At 40.3% G+C, this 20,574-nt stretch overlaps 3 protein-coding genes across 4 annotated transcripts; 2 read left to right on the top strand and 1 right to left on the bottom strand.

Moving 5' to 3' along the window:
• The first annotated feature begins 877 nt into the window (after window positions 1-877).
• Window positions 878-8,061, top strand: casp8 (caspase 8, apoptosis-related cysteine peptidase). Of its 2 annotated transcripts, XM_062404425.1 has the most exons (12): window positions 879-1,058; window positions 2,430-2,589; window positions 3,652-3,827; window positions 3,969-4,074; window positions 4,866-4,995; window positions 5,084-5,139; window positions 5,228-5,285; window positions 5,434-5,498; window positions 5,605-5,716; window positions 5,856-5,983; window positions 6,460-6,848; window positions 7,724-8,061. In XM_062404425.1, exons 2-12 carry the CDS (start codon window positions 2,482-2,484, stop codon window positions 7,857-7,859), a joined length of 1,464 nt encoding a protein of 487 aa, XP_062260409.1. In that variant the 5' UTR covers window positions 879-1,058; window positions 2,430-2,481; the 3' UTR covers window positions 7,860-8,061. The 2 variants fall into 2 exon arrangements, with proteins under 2 accessions (XP_062260408.1, XP_062260409.1); XM_062404424.1 differs by lacking the exon at window positions 7,724-8,061 and having other exon boundaries at window positions 878-1,058; window positions 5,856-5,987; window positions 6,464-7,661.
• Window positions 8,062-9,111: 1,050 nt separating this feature from the next.
• On the top strand, window positions 9,112-18,251 carry tmbim1a (transmembrane BAX inhibitor motif containing 1a). Its single transcript, XM_062404431.1, has 12 exons — window positions 9,112-9,283; window positions 11,620-11,937; window positions 12,943-13,010; window positions 14,576-14,640; window positions 14,722-14,775; window positions 14,862-14,912; window positions 15,033-15,072; window positions 15,415-15,452; window positions 15,544-15,631; window positions 15,783-15,878; window positions 15,969-16,022; window positions 16,515-18,251. Exons 2-12 carry the CDS (start codon window positions 11,625-11,627, stop codon window positions 16,662-16,664), a joined length of 1,017 nt encoding a protein of 338 aa, XP_062260415.1. The 5' UTR covers window positions 9,112-9,283; window positions 11,620-11,624; the 3' UTR covers window positions 16,665-18,251.
• A 60-nt stretch (window positions 18,252-18,311) lies between these two features.
• si:ch73-71c20.5 (DUF4748 domain-containing protein) lies at window positions 18,312-19,809 on the bottom strand. Its single transcript, XM_062404438.1, has 3 exons — window positions 19,734-19,809; window positions 19,281-19,548; window positions 18,312-18,861 (listed from the first exon to the last, which is right to left on the bottom strand). The coding sequence occupies exons 1-3, from the start codon at window positions 19,774-19,776 to the stop codon at window positions 18,690-18,692; spliced, it is 483 nt and encodes a 160-aa protein (XP_062260422.1). The 5' UTR covers window positions 19,777-19,809; the 3' UTR covers window positions 18,312-18,689.
• Between the last annotated feature and the right edge of the window lie 765 nt (window positions 19,810-20,574).

Raw genomic sequence — 20,574 nt, 5'->3', positions numbered from 1 at the left:
TCACCTGACCTAAACCTGATAGAACACCTCTGGGACATTATGTTTCGGTCCATCAGACGCCGCCAGGTTGCTCCTCAGACTTTACAGGAGCTCACTGATGCCCTTAGACAGATCTGGGAGGACATCCCACAAAACACCATCCGTTGTCTCATTAGGAGCATGCCTCGACGTTGTCAAGCATGCATACAAGCACGTGGGGGCCACACAAGATATTGAGAAGCATTTTGAGTTGCAGAAATTTAATTTTGGCAAAATGGACAGGCCTGCCACATCACTTTTTCACTATGATTTTCGGGGTGTCTATAAAATTGAGCCCTCTGTAGGCTGAAAACTTTTATTTCCATCAAAGATGTGGCATCCTTTTGTTCCTAAGACATTAAACTTTCCATATCAGTATAAATATCCAACAAACTTTTTTTCACAATGAGATCTGATGTGTTTTCAAAGTGTTCCTTTAATTTTTTTGAGCAGTGTATATACTATATATAGCCTTATGTGTTAACTTACACTGGCAACTGGGGAGGGTTACCTTTTTTTCAGGTTAGAGCAAAGGCCCCTTAAGGTGTCTGTTCAAATCAAATGCAAAGTTACATTGCTTTTAAAACTAGGTCAAAGTTAGTAACCTTACAAATGTGAATGTTTTTACATAAGACAGTTGTGCTATAACCTTCACTACATGTGTCAAACTGGAGTTTTAGGCCAGTCATTTCCACTTTGCTAATCCCAGCTGTGACTGGGAGATTAACGCTTGTTGGTACACTTTTGAGTGTTGTATTTGACTTGCCTCTGAATATTCATTTTCCGTGAAATAGGCATTTATTTTGAAGGAAAGAGGAAACGCTTACTTGTCGAACTGGGTAAAAAAAACACACTGACAGTAAAAGAAGAATTCTACTTCCGCTGAAAGTGAAACACCTGAAACGTCTAGAAAGACGCACCAGGAAACTTCAAGTAAAACTTTAGGGAAAAGTTGACTACTGCCGAACTGTTGAAGACGAAGTGTTTCGAAGGTGAAGTGACGGAGGGAGACTAGGCCTCAGCGAAGACGTGTCAACTTCGTAAGTCACCGAACTGTTTGTTGACTTTGCCTGTAGTTTGAGAAGTAAATCAAAAGTTACACTGTTGCCTGTGCAGCGCGTAGAAAGCTCAACCGGTTTAACGCAACAACATCTTCACTGTTCATCCGCCCAGGGTTTTGAGTCAGACAAACTATACAATTTTAGACTTTTAAAACGTTTCCGTGTTGTGAGATCGGACGTCACACCCATGTGCCATGTTGATTCTGCTTCACGTGACGTCACTGGTGATAACAAGAAGACCACCATGAGCCTGAAGAGTTGTTCTATAAAACTAGTTAAGGTTAGTTTCGTAATATTCATAAGAATATAAAGAAAAGCTTTTGAGATCAATATGTGGGAACAAAAATGGGAAAATGGAGTATTAGAATAATAATAACTTAATTTATAATAATATGATTAATTAAGAAGCTTTCATCACAAAGTACAATGTGCTTCACTTTAAGAAATAAATGTTGGGAATACAGACGGATGTGCATAAATAATAATGGCATGATTAAAATAATACCTGATACTTATAAGATGCAAATGTTCCCTACTCGGGTATTCAACTAAAATAGAGGTCCAGTGAGAGAGAATTTCCTCAAGCAAAGGTCTGAAACATCATAATGTCTAACATGCGTTATGATTCAGTGCCATATATTTTGAAGTAGCCTGGTAGTTGAATCAATGTCTGTATGAAGTCAAAAAGTATGAATAAAATACAAACCAATAGTATTTCAACAGTCTTTATTAATAATTTTCACATTGAACTGGAGGGAACTCTAATAATAAAGTGTATGTTCTTTTTCGTTTCAAGTACAATATTTGTGCCCTCTGCAGTATCATATAAACTAAAATGCTCAGTCAACAATTGTGTCATGCTATGACAACATCCAACAGTTTTTTGGTAGAGGTTCTATTAAGTGTTACTTGAATGTTATTGTGATATCCGTTGGTATGTTTTCTTTATTAAAGGGATTCTATGCAACTCTGTAAACCTTAAAATAGAAGCTTCTAAATTAGTTTGATGTTGCACTGACTTGGATTAGGGAGAATGGAGCATTTTTCCTTCCCCCTCCTCACCCTGGACACCTGTTGCTGCATCATTTAGTTTTGGTGAGCAGATACGATCGCCTGTAAGAATTGTGTTATTGACTGATTGTCACATCTTAAAGGTCTTTATCTTTTTCACCTCCCAATAGCAAACGTTCAATAAAATAAACAGAAAAAAAGCAGTGGCCTGTGGCATCATAGGAATGTAATAAACACGACCAAGAATGAAATGGTCGGTCAACGTACCTGTCTGTCATTAAACCAACCTGTCAGCCAACCAACCAACCTCTTGCTTATTTTCTTCTGTCTTCCCGACAGCACTGACCTTTGAGCAGAGCACCCGGCCTGTGTGGGTAGGAGTGGGCCTGTGATGGATAGGCTGAAGCTGTTACGCATAGACGAGGAGCTGGACTCCTCTGAGGTGGCAGCACTCTGCTTCCTGTGTCTGGATGTTGTCAACAAGAAACGCCTGGAGGGGGTGAGCACCACACGACTCATACTGTTGCCTATGCACTTGTCTGAAGGACAGGGTAGGGAATCTATATCAGAACCAGTTTTTTGTTGTTATCCTCTTTACATCCTGAGAGTTATGATTAAATAAAAAGCTCTAACAACACAATGAAAAAGAAAAAGTCATATGTGGAAGCCGAAGGCCAGGATCCTTTTTGTCTTGGATGACGTGATTGGATGGCCGACCTACCTAGAAATCAGGCAATATGAGCCTTTCACAGATGAATAACTGTCAGTGTTCATGTTTGCCACTCTGCGATAGTTTTTACTATTATTGTATATAATAAACAGTGCAGAATAGATGTACATACATGTTTATACTGGAAAATCTAAAATTATGTTTTGTTTCCTAATTGAAGTTGTACATATTTTGGTTTTCTTTTATTTAATGTATTTATTATTTGTGTTTTTATTTATAAAAATAGCCTGTGGTAATGCTCCGGAGACTACTTTATTATTATTCCTTGTCATGAGTTAGCCGCCCAGTTCTTTTATTGTTTGTGTGCTGGGGAGTGAACTTTGTGTAACATGTGTGCAGTTTAAATACAAGTTTTATGGATTTACTGAGCTGCTGTTGTTTTTTCATACATTGCATCTCAGCTATTGTAGAGGTTAGTTAGTTAATGTTCACAATAACAGCTCTGTAATTCAGCTCGATCTGAAGCATTGCAACAACAAAAATAATTTTGTGCTTTTACTTTCAAGTCAAGTTGCCAAACAGGAAGTGATTCTATAAACGTTGGTGGAGACCTCCACTTCAACCGACTGCTACAGGGCTTTTTCTAAAAAGTCAGATTGTTACCATAGAGATATTTTACTTACATCCTCCAAAATATTGTTTTATTTCACCCATTTTCTTTTAACATCTATCTGTATTAATAATCATAAATCCTCATTAAGAATTTTTTTTGGTGACTCTTTTAGCAGACAGACTTTCTCTCATTTCTTAACATTCACAGGTTTGAACCCTGTCCCACTTCAATGTGGATCCTCTGCAAATGTTGCTAACTGTTGGTTTGATCTCTTACAGATCAGAGATGCAAGACAGCTGTTCTCGAGACTAGAAGAAAAGGGTGTGCTGGAAAACAGTTTTTTCCTTTCTCAGCTGCTCCAAACTATCCGTCGAACAGATCTCCTCAGCTACCTGGAGACAGACAGCAGGCCACCAGAGGAAACAGATGCAAGTCCCACCCTGTCGGCTTACAGGTAAAAGCAGTACGAATTTTACAACCACTGGAAGAGAAGACGATATGGCTCCATTTCACTTCAGTCGGTATTACTCCCAAGATCTTGAGTGTTTTGTTGTCTGTCTCTTCCCTTTTTTCCTTCATCTTTTCTTTCTGTCAGGGTGATGCTGTACAACATATACAACGACATGACTCAGAAGAATCTTGAGAAGATGAAGTTTCTGTTGAGCACCAAGTTAAACAGAAGACAAACAGAGGCCAGCGATGTGAGAACACACCCACCACCACTGCTGCACCCACTGTTATTTAAGAAGTGATGACATGCTGATTTCACTTTGTGCTTTGGAATGAAAAATCCTCAAAACAAGATTAGGAACTAAACTTGTAATCAAATTCTCTTGACGGTAATGTGCCTGTCGTCATGATTGCACCACATGAACGTACATAATGTATGACGTCATTATTCCAAAGTGCATTGCAAACTGCAATTTAAGTGAAATCTCATTTCGTCCTTTTTGTTTTTATCAGTCAACAACATGTTGCCCGTGTAAACTTTTTTAACTCAGCTCAGTAAGGTTAAAACTAAAAGGTTTTTGCTAATGTTGTGCATTTTATACAGTTTTGAAATTTTTATCACAGTAAATACTTAAAAGTATCTTTGCATACAACATATTTAGTCATGAGCTGCAGATGGTAGTTTCCAATAGGCCAAAGAGAATTATTATATTTATATGTTGTATGGAGCCATCGTATGTCTTAACATATAGTGTAAAAGTATCAGATCAAATTCTAATTACATGTTATTTTATGGATGTTAATCTAATATGAACATCATTTGATTTGCTAGGATTATTTGACAGCTGTACATATTTTATACCGTTGTGACCAGCAGCCATTTTGCCTCAATTTCTTTACCACGTTGTTTCTCCTGTGATTATTTTCCCCAAAAAGATTACGATTGTTCTTATGCTGACATCTTTACCTCCTCTACCAGCTTCTATCACTGCACCAGCCTCTATAAACACAGATACAACAATTTTCTTTTCCTAATTCGCAGACAGCCCTGGATTTATTCATTCAAATGGAAAATACCGGTATACTGTCAAATACAAATCTCCACGAGTTGCTTGCAGCATTGGAGGAGACGGATAAAGAACTGGCCTCGACTGTACAGAAATACATAGACCGTATGAGACCCACACAAACACACACACAGACACACACACAAGCACATGTGCATTTTAATGGTCATGTTTTAATTCATTATTTTTCTAGAAATAAACCAACAGGATCAGACGAGAGTACAGCCTCATGCCAGTATGGATTACCAGGTGTGTGTGTTTGTAATGTGGGGTTTATTTAACAGTCAATCCTCCAGTGAGACAGTTTACTGAACGCATTCACTCTTTTCATCCACAGCCGGTCAACAACAGGTCTTTGCAAACTCAACTGTCCATATCTGAGTCTCAGCCCAGTTGTAAGAATGAATTACTCTTCCCAATTGTTCATGTACAGCCACTGAACAATGACCTCTAAATGATCCAGCTTCAGAACTAATCACCACCTGTATCATTTTTATCAGACACACTCGAGAGGTGTCATTTTCAACTGTTTTTATTCTTCAGACGACGGAGGCAGCATTCGGTCTGATGCAGAACCAAATGAAGAGCCCTCCTCTCCTTCGGACGAGGTAACCATTCACAAGAGCACAAATCCCTCTCATCCATTCAGTCCTCTTATTTAGTGAAACATTAGCGATTATGATTTGTCTGTGTGGTCGTGCTTGATCCCTGTAGGCTGAGTACTACCCTCTGACACATACCCCTCGTGGTTTGTGTGTGGTCATCAACAATGAGAACTTTGCGGGATCACAGCTGAATGATAGACGTGGAACTCAGGAGGATGAAAGTACGTATTTTTGCATTTGAACAGGAATTATGTATGTACTGTTATTTAGTGCTTGATAACTTATAATTATCACGTGTGATACAATGAAAACACAAACCTGCTGGTATTCTTCAGTTTGTCTCATTTCTTTGTGATTCAGAGGCTCTGTGTTCCGTGTTCAACCTCCTTGGCTTCACGTTGGTGAATCTGAATGACTTGACTGCCAGCGCCATGCGAGAGGAGCTGAATGAGCTGGGCAAAAAGAACTTTATTGATCATGATGCCTTGGTGAGTAATAGAATACAACAAGAATCAAGAAAGAACAATTTTCTTCAAGAAAGCCTACTGTTAATACTTAATTATTCAGACTGTAAATGGTCTGGCACTTAACCTCCTGTGTCACTGCAACTATAAAATCTTAACTAGTGAACTAAAAAATGGCTTCATATCTTTAAACAGACAGACAAACTGTTTTCTCCTTTTGTCTAAATCTCATGCTACTGTTGCAACTGCGAAATGTCTGCTCGGTAGCACAGGGGTGAGAGCATTAATAAAAGTAGAATATGAAATCAAAAACTCCTGCTCCCACCCTGAAATCTTGAATACAGCATGTTTCTGTATTTATTGTAATTCCTTGCTTATAAAATGATCTCGTATTTGAACACTAGCTAAGTTTTCCTATGCTTTATCCTGAAATATCTCTAAAATCAAAGGTTCAATAGACGTACTGAAAACTTTAAAGACATGTTTACTTGTGATCTCAGGTAGTTTGTGTGCTCTCCCACGGAGAAATGGGAAGTGTCTATGGGATTGATGGGCAGGAGGTGTCACTGCGAGAACTGACAGATCCCTTCACGAGCAGGAGAGCCCATACCCTGGCAGGGAAGCCCAAACTGTTCTTTGTACAGGCGTGCCAGGGAGGTAGCTATCAGGGAGGATCTCTGCCGTGTCCCCCGACACCGAGACAGGAAGAGGAGGTCAAACAGAGTCGCCTGGAGGAAGACGCAGGCCCCATCCGTGGCGAGACGGTGCCTTGGGGCGCTGACTTCCTGCTAGGCATGGCCACCGTGCCTGAGTGCAAATCGTTTCGAAACACTATCACAGGCTCCATCTACATCCAGGAGCTGTGCAGGCAGCTGACCCTATCAGCAAGGTGAGAGAGTCCTCCACACAAAGTAAAGGATGAAGGGTTTTGGTTCAGCTTTGACTTCCATACTAATACATGTTTATTTTGAAACAGTATGTATATATGTAACATATGGACATTTTTAGCTCTGTATCAGTTTTAATGCCATCCATATTAAAACACATGAAAATGCATTTCATGAGAGTAATCATGTGCAATGGGCATGTGCATACCATAGTTAAAAGGAGGCAGATTGTCCTCTCTGCAGTCGGAAAATATTACAAACCAGAAAAGACAGTGATATAAAGTAGGAGCAGAAAATGTTACCGGCAACAAGCTTCAGGACTCCTAACAGCCAATCAGGAAGCGAATGCAGAAGCTGTCCCATCAATTCCTAATGTCTCTTTTTGTGTTTTCCCAGACTGCAATGCAGCCAGGGCAGCAGTGTTACCAAACTTCTCAGTTTTAAGTGCTGGAAAACACCAGAGTAGTGTGGACGGCAGGCGTAAAACATAGCATCAGTGATGCTTTTTTAAACTGAAACATCTTTATGTGGATGTTGATTTGGTTAGTCTGTCTTTAAAGTCTTATTAGGGGGATCACTAGAGAGATAGTTTGTCGTTGAGTCTAAACCCGGAAGGTGTAAACATCCGACATTGTGGGGATGGAGGCACTCTGTCCTGATTCCCTCCCACTAGACGAGCATTATAAGACTTTTTTAGTAAGATTTTATTTTAGACCCTTTGAAATGACTTTTTATGTCTCCGTGCCGTGAGAGTCGTCAAAGCATTTTAGCGCTATAGCTTTTTGCTATGCACTTAATAAAATACAATGTTTTGGTACCAGTAATAAATTGTAAGACCTATAATGTGTCATTTTTTGTTTGTTTTTGTTTTTTACAGCCGGAAGGACGATGACATACTCACTGTTCTGACACGTGTGAACAGGAACGTGAGCAAAAATGATTATTTGAACCACAAACAGATGCCGGAGCCCAAATACACTCTGACCAGGAAGCTTGTCCTCAAATTTGTGTGAGCTGACTACAACCAAGTGCAATTCTGCAGATGTGCCAGATCCCCTCATCCGTGTATGTCCGTTTTTTGGGGGGAGGGGGGTGTTTGTATGTTAATGGTCTCTGTACTATACAGATGGTAGATGAATTTAAATGTATATATCTTTTTTGTTATCCTAAGAAGCGGATATCTACAGAGAATAAATCATTGTGGCAAATTTAAAATGCTTACTGAAGTCTTTCAGAAGAAAAGTCATTTTTGTAACGTAAAGACACAATGTGGGAAGAGGTTTTATTGTCAACTTTTGCCAAAACCACATTAGTAAATGTATATTGAATGTTTTAAACATGCTTTTTTTGTTGATGTACAAGCATCACAAACTGTTTTGCACTTCTGTCCATCCTGGGAGAGGGATCCCTCACTTGGGACTCTCCTTAACGTTTTTGTGTTTGTCTGCCTTGTATAGATTGTTAAGCCCTATGAGGCAAATAAGGAATATGGGTTCTACAAATGAGGTTTTATTGATTTGATTGATTATAGAGCACAGCAACAGTTTACAAAGCCAATGTCATAGAGTTGTGTTTAAATTATAGTTCTGAACTCACCTTTGTGTGTATTTTACATTACATCCGCTGCAGTCATAATATTCTTATGTAATACCTTGAATCGGTGGAGGAAGTTGAAACATTTTACTTGAAAAGTTCAAATAAAAACAAAACAATATGATCAAGAAGTACCTAGTGAACTTTTCTACTTGAGTAAAAATAAGAACTTGCATAGTGTATTCAATGACATCATTATGGGTGAATCTCATCCTCTGGATTCATTTCAGATTTTTCTTCTTTACCAGTGTGGCTGCTGCAGGAGGCGGGGTTTAATGTTACCTCTCTGCTCTGATAGGATCAGTTGATCCATTCCACTCTAGTTATTGATTACTTAAAAAATATATAAAGATAAAACAAATGTAAAGCAAAGCATTTGAAACTCGTAATTGGAGATTAAGGGAATAACTATTTGCTGATACAAAGTAAAAGGGAAAAGGACAGATCCATGAAATATGTACTTAAGTACTATACGTCAGTAGCGTGAGACGTGCCCGTAGAACGTCCGTCAGCTGAAAGTGACATGCCTTGTACACACACACACACACTTCAGCTGGACTCCACCCTGGTTCTCACTATTCCAGGAAATGTTCTGGTTATCTCTAGCTGCAGCTCCACACACGCCCACACGCACGCACACGCACTCACACGCGGAGACAGGCGTGACGAGAGAGGACAGCTGCTGGACACGCGGACAGTGTTGTCCTTGTCTCTGACTGCGTGTTCGGTAGAGTTTGTAGTTTCTGGAAAGCCGAAGGGCGTGGCTTGGGCTGACGACAGGAAGCTCTGACATTTTGGGAAACAGAGCGACGAAAGTGCTTGTTGCGTTCGCACCTCACACTCGGTAAGTGGAGCTACTTTTAAACATGTTTGTAACGATGGGAAAACGAGGGAAACACGTTTTAAACCAGTCTGTTGTTAGTGCGATGGGCTCATGGTGCCGTGGCGCCAACTCCCCCACCGTGGAGACTGGGATATTTGTGACTGGGTGTAATTCATGGCTGTTGGTCGTGAGTCACCTGAATGGGCTGCTTGTTAGCTGAGCTCCGCTGCTGGTGGACAGGGCGGAGCGGGCTGCTGGAGTCTCAGCAAGGGTTGTGCTCTGCTGGGCACAACCCTCTGAGGTGACCCCCTCTGGGTAAAACTTTGACTTGGTATCTTGTTCTCAACCTGGAGTAGACATTTTGACAGCTGTCGTGTGAAGTGAAGAGCAACATGGTGGGAGTCAGCATCCATCCGGTCATGATCCTGGAGCCCAAAGGGAGTAAACAATCAATCGAATTTTATTTTATTTATTTGTAGCTCATATCCACGATCTCTGATTCGCAATCCACCGTCATATGGTCCATGATCACGTTATAGAATAATTAGTGTATTCATTGGCGCGTCTGTCTCCCCACATGTAAGCTACTCTGTTATCAGGGATGAGCAAATCGTTTCTCCTTCAAATGTCTTGTTTTATTCGACCAAACATCCACAACCCAGAGATATTCAGTTCATCATGGTTTAAACTTTTAGAAACTGGTACCTTCACGTTTTTTGGATTGAGTTGATCGATCAGCTGTTTGAAATCAAATATATAAAATATATCATAAATGAAATAAAATACACAAATATGAGAGAATATAATGCCCTTTTCTGCTAATAATTAAAATTTCACCCACGAAACAACTCTTCGAATTAACGCAGCGAAGATCTGCAATAGTACTGTGATTATAAAATAAAGTTAATTCGATTAATAGAATTGTATTTTTTCACAGTTTTTAAGCATGATGGTCATTTTCACACTTTAGAGTGTCAGAGAAAAGTCACGATGACTAAGGACAAACACAGGAAGACATCAGTGGTGAAAGACGTGCTGAGAGAAGTCCCTGACATTTAATAAAAGACTGGTATTTAACTCAACAACAGTCTGAACGACAAACGGAAACATTATCTTTGCCAAACCTGTTCTTACTGAGTGTTGTCTTGTAACGTCTTTGTTTTTTTGTCCACCCAGTCACTAGACTTCACAAGTAAATCCCATTTGCACAGTGATCTGTAAACAGATTGTCTGTTTGAGGAATCCTAGTTTGCGTCATACGATGTTGTGGAAGATAACTTTTCCGATGTTAACAGGGTGTATACCTACTACAACTAGGGCTGTCTGACATAACTTTTCTAGAGCCGAGTTACACCCTGCTAAACTACTTAAATCTTGTCATTTTCTTGCTGCGACCCGAAAAGGGATTTGGTCCAGCTCCTCTGTGCATGTTTCTGTTATACTGCAGATACTCTGAGGCACTTTTTTCCATTTGGTGTTTTCTTTCTTGTTGCTTGGCGCTCGGGTGATGTAACGGCAGCACAAGGTGGAGCCAGCTCTTAAATTCCTTTACTGTTTGTTTATTCCAAGTGAAATGGGAACTAAGTAAATTAACAAACTGAGCACACCAGGGAGACAAATAATAATGCAATGTCTTTATTTCAAATGTTATATAATGAGGAGATCAATAACACAATAATCTGCACAATATTATGAGTGTAAACCCATTCTGGATTATTCTCAATCCTTGATACAACCCCACATGTATTTTATTGGTTTAGTTCAAGTATGATTGTCACCCAAGGCACCTAAATCCAAGTGTTGGATAAAACGTCTTTATCTCATATTTCTTTGGTTGTCGGTCAACTAGAGGATTTAAGGATGAACCCATTGAACACTAAATTCATATTTCCATCTCCCAGTTCTCTATGTAATCGGACACTGTTTCTACATCAAGTCAGATTTGTTTTCTTATTTCTGAACCACGATTTGTTGATAATTAATCCAGCTTTCATTTCCTGTGTTTTTCTCACATGGGCCCAGGCTCAGACACATAGGACCAGCATGCCAGCTATCAGTGTTGTTTCTTTTTCACTGAAAACTGCTGAAAAACACACTTTGTCACTACTTCCCTTTTTTTTATACATACATTTAGTCATTTCCTCCATTTTGCAATGCATAAATATTAATTAGATACACGTTAAAAGCCTTTCTGCAAATGGATGTGTTTCGATTGAGGTCTGCGGATAATACTGTCCGTGGCTATGAATGGTCCTCGTTGTTGGTTCTATGCTTAACCCGCACACCCTCGTCGCTTTTTGTACATAAAAGTGTGTAACAGATATGACCTGCTTTTTCTCCTGCTTCCCTCCTAACAGACATCATGTCCAGGTCAGACTACCCTCCAGGGTATGATGACTCTCGTGGCCCGCTGTATGTACCTCAGGACGGGCCATACCCACCTCCCCCTGCCTATGGCTTTCCAGCTTATGGGGGTTTCCAGCCGGACCAGCCGTCTGCTCCCTACCCCTCTGGACCAAACGCTCCTATGTTCCCAGGCCAGCCAGCAGGCTACCCTCCTGGCCCATACCCGGGACAACCTCACAACGCCGGGCCTCCAGGGGCAGGCTACCCTAGGCCACCTCCCATGCCCCCTATTATTCCCCCTACCATACCATCAGATGTCCTGAGCTCTGGTAAGAGCAGGGCACCAAGCATGTCAGTTTGTTTTATAATGGAGCTATCCCTTTATAAAGCAAAAGTGAAATACGTTAACAGTACTCTCTTCTTTTTGACAACATTTTAAAAGATTATGCATAGTCGTACTGTATCTTGGCATATTCAAATAATTACAATGCATTATTTAATCAGACAAAAGCAGCATCTATAACCCCATTTACACTTGGCATTAACATGCATTTTGGGTAATAGGATTGCAATCAGTTAGAGCTCAACCGCATGTGTACATGTACCTAGGACACATTGAGTTGAAGATGAGATATGACTGGACAAAAACCCAGCAGGAGGTGGTCAGTGATGCATGTGACTACATTTAACACAAATGTAGTCACAAACAACATCCACAAACAACATGTGTTCACTGTGCAGAAATTATAACCACAATGCTCAATCACATTTCACTGTGGACACATATTGATACCAAGTTTAAATGTAATCAGGTCAAAATCTCATTCAGATACAATGTGGTTAGGAAACACATTTGAATCCCAGGTGTGAGTGGAACAACTTGGAACATAGCACCTTTTGTATCAGACCAAGCCAATTTTAACTGAGCAAAGTGAAGGAACACATACGGCATTAAGCTTTGGAAGCAGATTTCTTGCTGCATGGCAGTAGGACTAGTGACATACAGAAAAGTGGACAGAAAAAAAACACTTAATCTTGCTCATGTCTGGGAATTCGGTTAATACTGTCCCCAGTGTGTGTTGCATTCACAAACTGTCGGGTTTTTTTCCAACATTTATTTAGCAATGGCGGCCTGGGTACCACTGTGCTGTGTTACCCTGCAATGGCATTAAGATATGCTACATAAAGTAACCAAGACTCCTCTGAAAAGCTTCTTTATGCTAAGTTGTTTTTGCAGAAAGTAGCTTATCCTGTGTGTAAAAATTGTTAAATGTAGTAACAAAAGTTTACATTTGGTCAGTGCTCATACTCTGTCTGTTATGGTGATGTCACAGGTGATGGTTTTGCGGCCCGCGACAGCGATTGGGACAGTCTGAGTATTCGGCACGCCTTCATCAGAAAGGTAAAGTATTGTGCCTACGCAAACCATACTGGTTTAAAGCCTGAAACATGCTTCTGCGACTGCGTCTGCGTCTTTTCACGCCGCTGTGGCGCAAGACTCGTTTTCATTCATGCTTCCCCAACCATTGCGCGTCTTACAAAGCAATTCCACGCCAGAACACTAGGCGGAGTAATGCTTTTTGTCGAAGACGACCTTAGAGACGCCTTCTTTCTTCGATTGTTTATTTACATAGCCACTGCGGCTCCTCGTAGCCTTTTTCTGGCGGACAAATCCGCCAGTCAGTGACAGGTTTTACAAGTGATCATACCATCGGATATCTTCTGCCAAGTGCTCTTCTATTTGGTCCATATTCGTTCTTCTAAATCTTCCGTGATTTCTGCCGGTATTATGGGGCATGAAACCGGAAATGCAGCTCCAGAAGGGATGTAGAGCAGACCAATCACAGCCTTGCGGCCGAGTGAGCTTGCGGAGCTTTGCCGTAAATTTTAGAAAAGGGGGTCGACACCCGTCAGCACGTAAGGAGGGATACATAAGCACGTAAGGGACCCGGAAGGGCTCTTGCGCTTACGGGCCCGTGAAAACGCAGAAGCATGTTTCAGGCTTAAAGGCCAAATTATACTCGTGTTGCACGGACGCACGCATGCATGCAAGACACGCAACACGCCCCTTTCGAGCCCTCTGGCGGGTTGCGTGCGTCCGCCAATTTTTCTAACTATACGACAAAACGACGCAAGCCTCACGCAGCCCGCAAGGCTTGTGATTGGTCGGCTGACTACATCCCGTCCGGAGTCTAGTTTCCGGTTTCATGCCCCACAATACGCGGAAATCACGGAAGATTTAGAAGAACGAATATGGACCAAATAGAAGAGCACTTGGCAGAAGAGATCTGAAAGTATGACCACTCGTCACTGACTGGCCGATTTGTCCGCCAGAAATAGGCTATGAGGAGCCGGAGTGGCGATGTAAATTAACAGTCGACGAAGAAGAAGACGTCTCTTCTTTGTGTGTTTTGTCTTTGAAAAAAAACGTTACTCCGCCTAGTGTTCTGGCGGTGAATTGCGTTGCAACACGCGCAGCACGTTAGAGAAGTATAAACCAAAACAGACTCTTCTAAACGATTTTGCTAATATAAAAAAGGGTTTTAACCTTTTACTGATTGTTTCTCAGTGGCTATGTTCTAAATGTTTCATGTACATAGAGACATGAATTCAGCCCAGTGCAGCTGGTCTGCTGTGAGTGACAGAAACAAATCCAATAACACACAGCTCTCTGTCACACAGAGGCATATTTTGACTATTTTTATTCAAACTACTTTTATTCATGTGTGTAGAGGTTTCTAATAGATATCTACAATTCAGTTGGATTATTACTATCTTTTATTCCAGGTTCCGATATCTACACTTTAATTCTGACTAGTCTTGATAAAGGTGCACGGTATCTACACCATTCTGACCAGTTCAATGAATAATTTCACAGACTAACTGGGCCTCATGTTGGCTTTGAATGCTCAGTCAAAAAACTCCAGGGAGTAATGTCCCTTTTGGTTTGTTTGTGTTTTTTTTTAGGTGTATTTGGTTTTGGCGGCTCAGCTCCTCGTCACCACAGCCATCGTTGCTATATTCACCTTTGTGTGAGTAGAGTGTGTGTCTCAGTGGCTGTTTGTACATGTGTCTGTGGGTATCATGTTTTAACCATGTTGTGTTTCCCACAGTGACTCTGTAAAATCTTTCATACAGCAGAACCAAGCTCTCTACTGGACAGCATAGTGAGTCTTTCTCAGTGGTAACACCAGTTTCTTTTCAGTGATGTATGAAAAGGAATGTTTTGTAATGTTGATATTATTTCTTTCAGTGGCATATATATCGTCGTCCACCTTGTACTGGTCTGTTGTAAAGGCCCCAGGTGAGTGATTGCTCAGTTTTACAAAGAATAATTGTATACAGTGTATTTACATAAAGAACACATAAACAATATTTATAGAAAATCCCTGGTGTGAGTGTTCTAATCTCACTATCTTTGTAGGAGGAAGTTCCCATGGAACGTCATCCTGCTGCTCATCTTTGTAAGTGATCATCAGATTTATTAACCGGGAGTTATACTCACACAATTACTGACCCTTTCCTGAACTTGGATCAAATCTATTCTCAGACTGAAATATGTAACCTCTCCCCAATGGAAAATTTCCATTTCCATATTATTCCATATTTATTACCAATTAGTTTTTGTCTATATTTATTGGCTAAGTACTTTTTTAACACTTAATCTATTTCAGTCTATGTTATTTGTGGGCACTTTTATTTGGGTCAGATACAGATTGTTTTTCCTTTTTGTAAATGAACTGTATTATGGTTTGATTAGTAGGTTTGTTGCTATTAAACCTTCACCTGTGCTTATTTTTTAACAGACAGTGGCTTTGTCCTACTTGACTGGAACCATATCCAGGTAAAAATTAACTTGAACAGTTCAGATTGTATGAAAACCTCCAGGCAGTTTCCTTCTCTATTAAGTGCATGGTGCTCTTTTTCATTTTCAGTTACTATAACACAAAAGCAGTGTTTCTCGCAATGGGGATCACCGCTGTTGTCTGCATTGCCGTGACCATATTCTGCTTCCAGACAAAGGTGTGTGTGTGTGTGTGTGTGTGTGTGTGTGTGTGTGTGTGTGTGGGTGTGGGTGTGGGTGTGGGTGTGGGTGTGTGACAACTTTTCATCTGTAATGTCAGCATCTTTTGTAAGTATCAACATGGCTGTTGGTTGTTTCTCTTTCTCAAAGGTCGACTTCACCAAGTGTCAGGGTCTCTTCTGTGTCCTGGGGATCGTATTATTAGTCACCGGCATCATTACCACCATTGTGCTGTCCTTCGAATACGTGAGTTAAACCTAATGTGTACAACACAACACTGCTCTTTACAAAAAATATTCAAGATGTCATCATTGTAATAACTGCTTGTTGTTGCAGATTCCTTGGCTTCACATGCTTTATGCAGCTTTTGGAGCCATAGCCTTCACTTTGGTGAGTATTGAGCGTAATAAGTAATAACCTTTATTTGAATAACACTTTTCTTAACAAAGTTTCAAAGAGCGTCAAAAGAGGATACAATTATATCGAATTAAAATCGAATAAAAGTAAACCAACATAAATATGTTTATTTATTATTTAGTTTGAAGAGAAAAGAAAATCCATTACAGATCAAGTGTTTCTGATTGCAGCTGCTAAGTCTTTCCAGAGTTTAGGGGTTGGCCTGTAATAAGGAGTCGTCAATACAGTCTTAAAATCAATGAAGGAAACTAATGCCGCGAGGCTAGAATCAGTGTGGTTACGTTTTCCTGATCAAGTAATAATCCTAGTATTAGCATTTGCCCTAACTATGGTGAGTATTTTACTTAAGGCTTTTTTAAACAGTTTCAACTATTTATCACACCTCAATTTGAAGTTGATCTATTACTATCTTCTACTTATTATTTTACAAAGAATGTTTTAATGATTTTTTTTTTGTGCTTCTAGTTCCTAGCTTACCACACACAGCTGCTGATCGGCAACAGAAAACACTCCATCAGTCCGGAGGAGTACGTGTTCGCTGCTCTCTCGCTCTACGTCGACATTGTCCAGATCTTCCTCTTCCTGCTGCAGATCATTGGCTTTGCGACCAAATAAATCCACAAGGGCGTCACCGCGCAAACAAGCATCCAGCTGCAAATCCATTCCATGCTTTTTTCAAACCTCTGCTTGATTTCACTCAGAATCAGAACACATGTATGAAGTCATGGTGCACTTCGGGGAGCAGGAAGGGCTGAATTTTATATTTTGTCAGTGTAGGTTCATCATATGCACACAAAAATGCACTTTTTTTTCTGAAATCGCTAATTGTCTGAATCTGCATAAACAACTTACCGGTGTTTAGCCAAGAATATTGGTACTACAGTATAGATACCTGTTGACATTGGAAGCTGCTCCGTTTATTTATCCTTGCTGGACTTCAGTTAATTCGATCGGTGACATTTTTCTCTCCATGAACATGGACTGCTCCTTATAAGTTTTTCTGTATAAATGTTGAGAGGTTTGTTCTAATTTTCAATCAGATTTTCAAACTTCGAGGCTGCCTCTGTACTACAGGCTGATGTACAGTAGGGGTGGGCATTATCCAAACAACTGCTTCTTTTCTAAACCAAGTAACAGGGCCAGGATCGTTATCTCCATACAGACTTAGAATTATTCATTTTAATTATTAAAAGTAACAAATGTAAAAATGTGCCCTGATTTGTGACATGAATTTCTAATTAATAGGCTGCATCTAAATATGTTCCACTTACCATGTGGATAATGTGCCAAATGTTCAGAGTTTATCCTGACTCTCTGTAAGGGGGGGCAAATGTATATTTTTACACCAACATATACAAGGTCTTCCCACTAGCGTCTCTGAAGTATGTTTGTGTCATCCATGTGTATATTAGTGTCGGAGTCTGGTAGCTGGATTTATTTTCCTTGGGAGAGGGCCAGGCTCATGGTCTCCCTCTCTTCCAACCATCACTCTATAGAAAGCTAACTGCAAGTTGTGTCGTCTTCACCAAATTAGCATTTTTCTCAAAATGTATTAATTATACACGTCAAAAGCAATGTTAAATGTGAACTCTTTGACAAATAGAACCAATGCTATGGTTGGTATCGATCCTACTGACTCCAAATGATAAGCAAACACTTCCTTTTGGTTGTATCAATACTTTGGAGTATAACATGCCCACCCCTGAAGTACAGCTCAGTAATGACACTCTTGTTCTAATGTTATAATTTACATACATCACCACAACAACCTTTCAGAGGATTACTTTGTTTTACTTTAAGAAGTGCAGGGATATATTCATTAATCTTTAATAGTATTGTTCCCTACCGTATGTGCCTCGTCATGTAATAGAGTTTGGTCGGACGCTGACTCAGCAGGGCGGATCTTTCCACTGGGAAGATCAATCATTGCCAAAGTGAATTGAATTGAATTACTGGAACACTAATGACGTTTGGGGCGTTCCAGCTTGGCACCATGTCCACAATCTCTGACATGATCCGGTCCAGACAGCTGGTCCTCCACACACACACACACACACCACTGGCTAAGGTTAAATATAACCCTCGACTCTAAATAAACAAGGGAAACATTCTGAGTGTGCGGCTGGGTTTGTTAATATGTCCCATCAGTGCTTAAGAAAATCTGTTTGCCTTTTTTGTATTAAATAAAACTGTTTTATTTGACTTATGATGTGGTTCATTTGCAGCTATGGCAGTTTAAACTCACATTTATAGAAGGACCCATTCACAAATATACATTTTCATTTATTTCCACAATTTGTCTTACAGAACATCAGGGAGAGGACAAATAAATACATGGTGATTTTCCAAATACAATAAAGTGGTCACACTTAACATCATAATCCATCTCTGTACTTGAATAAGGAAGAACATTTTCAGATTTCAGGCTTTGACACAGACATGTCCCTTCACAGACTTCCTGCATCAACACCAGAAGAAATATTCGGTGCTGAATGTCTCCGAGCTTTTAGGTGTTTTGAAGTTAAGCTCACACATTCCACATCTCCTCTGTGATCAGTCTTAGAGAGCGGTGCAGGAATCACCATCTGGAGTAGCAACATTCAGGCTATGGTGCAAATCCTCACAGCCAGCCCGTTAACATTACTGGTCCACGTTAACCCCCTCTGAGTGACGGTGGTAGCGACTGCCTTCATATTCTCCATCATTGGACATTCTCATCCTCTGTCGAACCTTCAGCTGCTTCAGGCGGTTCTTGTCCACCTCTCTCTTGGCGAGGATGAAGCTGATGATGCCTGTGGGGAGGCCGATCATCCTGGGCAGAGGCGAGAGATATTTAAGTCACTGAGTAACGCAGATCCATGAGCATACATCAAGTAGTATAAAACCGTAATAAAAAAGGGGTCTCACTATGTCAACGCAGAGAACCCACACATCATAAATATAATAGATGAATGTGGAAACTTTTCACTGACCCCCTATGGGTCACATCTGAGAACCACTGCTTTTACATGACACAATCAATAAAATGAATAAACATAAAGTATAAGGTCAATTACTGATGCTGACACAATTACAGCTGTTTGTGCTACAACACAACACCAACAACTAGTCCAATAATTACAACTTCAACAATTGACTGATTTCCGCTTGTGCTGTTTAGTGGTGGTGTCTCTGTTGATCATTGAGTTACACTGTTCTTATGTGAGCTCTGGGGCTGTTAACGAGGCTCACCAGGCGTATCCGATGTTAACCATGGGGTTCTTCGCCCTTCTGTGCGGGATGTCCTCAGGACCCTCGTCTTCTTCCTCCTCCCCGGCTCTCCTGCCCTCGGTGGGGCTGCTCCTCTGCGGCTCCGTCCTGGAGCTGGAGCTCAGGGTGGCGGCAGGGGAGACGTGGAGGAGACGACACCGAGCCGCCGGTGGCAGGGCACACGGACACAACAACGTCCGGGTCCGGCTGCTGTGTGTGAGGAGCCGCCGGCCGGCATCAAGGTGTAAACCTGAGAGGAGGAGACATTTTATCTGCCTGAGACTTCAGGCTCATGTGATGAGTTTACTCTACGTGACAACAACCTGTACTTTTCAAACATGCTACATGCATGACGTTATTTCCACAAGCCTGTGTCCACAATGTTGCTTTACTGATACCTAACGTAGCGTCCGACATTAACGATTTATCTTTTACCTTTCACTGTTGACCTGAGAGCTCTCACGTAACCGGCCGCCATGTTTGATAGAACTTTCGGACATGCGCAACAAGGTTCTATTTAAACCCCAAACTGCTGCCACCTACTGGACATTATTAGTGCTGCGCTGTGTGCGGCACAGGAAATGAGGGAAAGTCGAGAAGCATCAGGATTGACAACATACAAAAATGACTCCGTCAGACAAACAAGAACAAACAGATGCAGAGATAAATGAAGTGAATTAAACATACTATTTATAGTTTGGCGATGAAAATGGCTAATTATGTATTTTTACATATATTTATTTATTTCCACATTTATTCCAGGTATATTTACATATTTCTAGATTTATGTAATTTAGTACAATTGCAGGAAAAAAATGTGGAAATGTTAAAACGTATAAATACTAAATTTAGAAATCAATAAATACACGTAGGAGTAAAAAGTACATTGATGGCCTATTTGATTACAAATGTGTGTGTTCTATTTATATTCGTATTTAAGTATTTATTTTTGCATTTATTGTTTATTTTTTATTAGCGGTGTCAGTCCTCCACAAAGCAGATTCGTGTTTTGACTTACATTTAAGTAAACAGAAAAAGTTATTAAGTTTTGGAACATCTGGAACTTCCTTAAGGAAACAAATATTGAAGCAGTAGGTTGGAGCTGATCCCTACCTAAAGCTGTAATCTTTTATTTTATTATTTAATTTAAGTGTAACGATGAAGTCTGTAGTATAATAAATATCACAATACTTGTTTGTGAAAATAATAGCTATGATACGGTAATTTAGGGTATAACTACTATTACAACTGTACATACTATTCATTATTGTACATT

This window comes from Platichthys flesus, chromosome 14, assembly GCF_949316205.1.
Source record: "Platichthys flesus chromosome 14, fPlaFle2.1, whole genome shotgun sequence".
Lineage (NCBI taxonomy): Eukaryota > Metazoa > Chordata > Actinopteri > Pleuronectiformes > Pleuronectidae > Platichthys > Platichthys flesus.
Note: the sequence above shows the minus strand (reverse complement) of the source record. Positions and strands in the feature narration are given on the sequence as shown.